The sequence below is a fragment of the Glossina fuscipes genome, unplaced genomic scaffold (genome assembly GCF_014805625.2).
Source record: "Glossina fuscipes isolate IAEA_lab_2018 unplaced genomic scaffold, Yale_Gfus_2 28, whole genome shotgun sequence".
Classification (NCBI taxonomy): domain Eukaryota; kingdom Metazoa; phylum Arthropoda; class Insecta; order Diptera; family Glossinidae; genus Glossina; species Glossina fuscipes.
This window is the reverse complement of record NW_023998423.1, coordinates 17,076,763-17,079,095: the sequence shown is the minus strand read 5'-3', so window position 1 is coordinate 17,079,095 and position 2,333 is coordinate 17,076,763. Positions and strand designations below refer to the sequence as shown.

The following is a 2,333-nucleotide window of genomic DNA, read 5'->3' as shown; positions in this document are numbered from 1 at the left end:
GGCTACATAAATACAATACAATTTCTTGCTCTCATCTTGACCATCGTTGAAGCGTTTCTGGTTGATGATGGTATCAATGGCCAAGGCAGTTTTACTGGCGAAAAAAAAAGAAGAAAACAATAAATAGTTCTTATACAAACTGTAGTCAAATTATTTACCCAGTCTGTCTGTCACCAATGATCAATTCACGTTGGCCACGACCAATGGGTACCAATGAATCGACGGCCTTAATACCCGTTTGCATAGGTTCGCGTACCGAGACACGTGGGATAATACCGGGAGCCTTAATACCAACACGGAAACGATCCTTAGTGTTGATGGCACCTTTACCGTCAATTGCATTACCCAGAGCGTCAACAACACGACCCAATATCTCACTGCCAACGGGTACATCAACAATAGCGCCGGTTCGCTTCACGATATCGCCCTGTTTAATTAGCTTATCGTTACCAAAAACGACAACACCCACATTGTCGGGCTCCAAATTCAAGGCCATACCCTTTAAGCCTGAAGAGAATTCTACCATCTCATCGGCCTGAATATTATTAAGACCATAGACACGAGCGATACCATCACCAATGCTCAACACGCGACCGGTTTCTTCTAAATCGGCTTTAGGGGCAACGCCCATGATGCGCTCTTCCAAAATGGAAGAGATTTCAGCGCCACGTTGCGCACTGGAGACATGAAGTTTACGTGCGGCTAGAGTGGCAACTGGGTAAGCTGCCTTCACGCCAATCTGCAATTGAAAGTAAATGAGTCAAGAGATATATATTTAACGCATTCTCGAGGCGAGAGGGGTTAGCTGACATTTCTTGTTTACCACAGCAATTAAATATCAATGTGTTAAAAAATGCAGTCTTAGTTGAAAAATGAGTTGTTGTTCTAATATTAAATTAAAATTAGTTCGCTAGTGCTACACCTTACAGTGGAAGGGGTCATTCCCCTATACATAAGGGGCTCCAACAAGGTATGAGGTTCATCTTGTTTTGGAAAACTGTCGCAATCCATTTACATTTGATATGGCTGGCAATGCCTTTACCAATGAATATGAGTTTGCTTGTTTGTTTAATTTCGGCAACTTTCAAAGTAATCGTGTCATATCATACGGGAGATAGTTAAATTGACACGGAGTGCTTTTGCCGTAGTAAAGGTCAGACACATCTAAGTAAATAATGTTTTCAACTTTTTGGAAATACTACGGTTTTATCTTGTCACAATATATGCTTTTTAGTAAAGTATTCTTTCCTTACGTAATTTCTTAGAAAATTAATAAAGTTTTCTTACAAGTTTTCCTAAAACCGCATCTAACCACAGATTTTAAAATAAGTGCTTTTAGGAAATTTATCTTCACTGAAAATAAATAACATAACCTCAAAATAGAGGAATATCGATTTTTTCGTCAATTGCAAATGTGATATGTGCCTGTCTCATCTCGAAAAATGCCGCTTAAGGAGAAAATCTGTAATTATGTAACTTATGTACTTTAGCTATTTAAAGCTTTCATCCGTTTAAACCGTAAAAAAATCTATAATTTTTTTGGCAATCAATTTTTCCCCAATGTTATGTAATTTTTTTCAATTTTTCAATATTTATTGGTCCATAATAGAATAAAATTTCATTTCTTGTGTGCACATTCACATAATCACTGATTGCGTAACATTTTTCATCACAAAAATCTTAAAAAAAAGTGGTTAAATGTTATTTAAAAAACATTTTTCAAACACATTTTAATTGCTTTTTGCAAATTAAAGAATTCTTTTCACTTTTTCTATAATTTATTAGTTTATCCTTATACCTGTTGGGCAGCCTTTGGCAAGCTACGAGCCACCGATGTAGCCAAACGAGCAGAAATCATTGACATTTTTACTTAAATTTATTTTTTCTAATAAATAAGTAGAAAATCTTTTTTAATTTTAGGCAGTAAAAATTTTATATTCTTATTCTCAAAGCACCCAACTCCTTCTCTAGACTTGTGTTTTAAAAGATGGTGTCCAAAATTCGTTCACGTTCGCTCTACGAATGGTGCTGTTTCGTTTAGTTACGATATGACGTTAAATTTTTCCAATTCAACCATATCGTTAAGTGGCATCTCTCAATTAACAGCGTTGCCGCATTTCTAATAAGAGTAATATTCCCATGACAAGAAGAAAGAGAAAATAAAAGGTAAACAATAAGTCCGGATACTCTTTATGGAAAAATTAGAGCAATACGATCGATTGCTTTGCGGAAACTTGAATTAAGTAGAATTTTATGTTTCATTAGAGGAAAAGCAAAAGTTAATGATGTTTTCTCAATCGCATGATTTTATTTTTTATCTTTACCTTGTGTTT

General features: G+C 35.5%; 1 protein-coding gene across 1 annotated transcript in view; it reads right to left on the bottom strand.

Moving 5' to 3' along the window:
* Positions 1 to 2,008, bottom strand: part of LOC119636381 (ATP synthase subunit alpha, mitochondrial) — a 3,303-nt gene extending 1,295 nt beyond the window's left edge. The window contains exons 1-3 of the mRNA XM_038031696.1: positions 1,799 to 2,008; positions 159 to 739; positions 7 to 94 (exon numbers count right to left, since the gene is read on the bottom strand). Coding sequence (XP_037887624.1) covers positions 7 to 94; positions 159 to 739; positions 1,799 to 1,864 — 735 coding nt within the window. The 5' untranslated portion in view covers positions 1,865 to 2,008. The remainder of the gene's footprint in view (positions 1 to 6; positions 95 to 158; positions 740 to 1,798) is intronic.
* Positions 2,009 to 2,333: the final 325 nt, after the last annotated feature.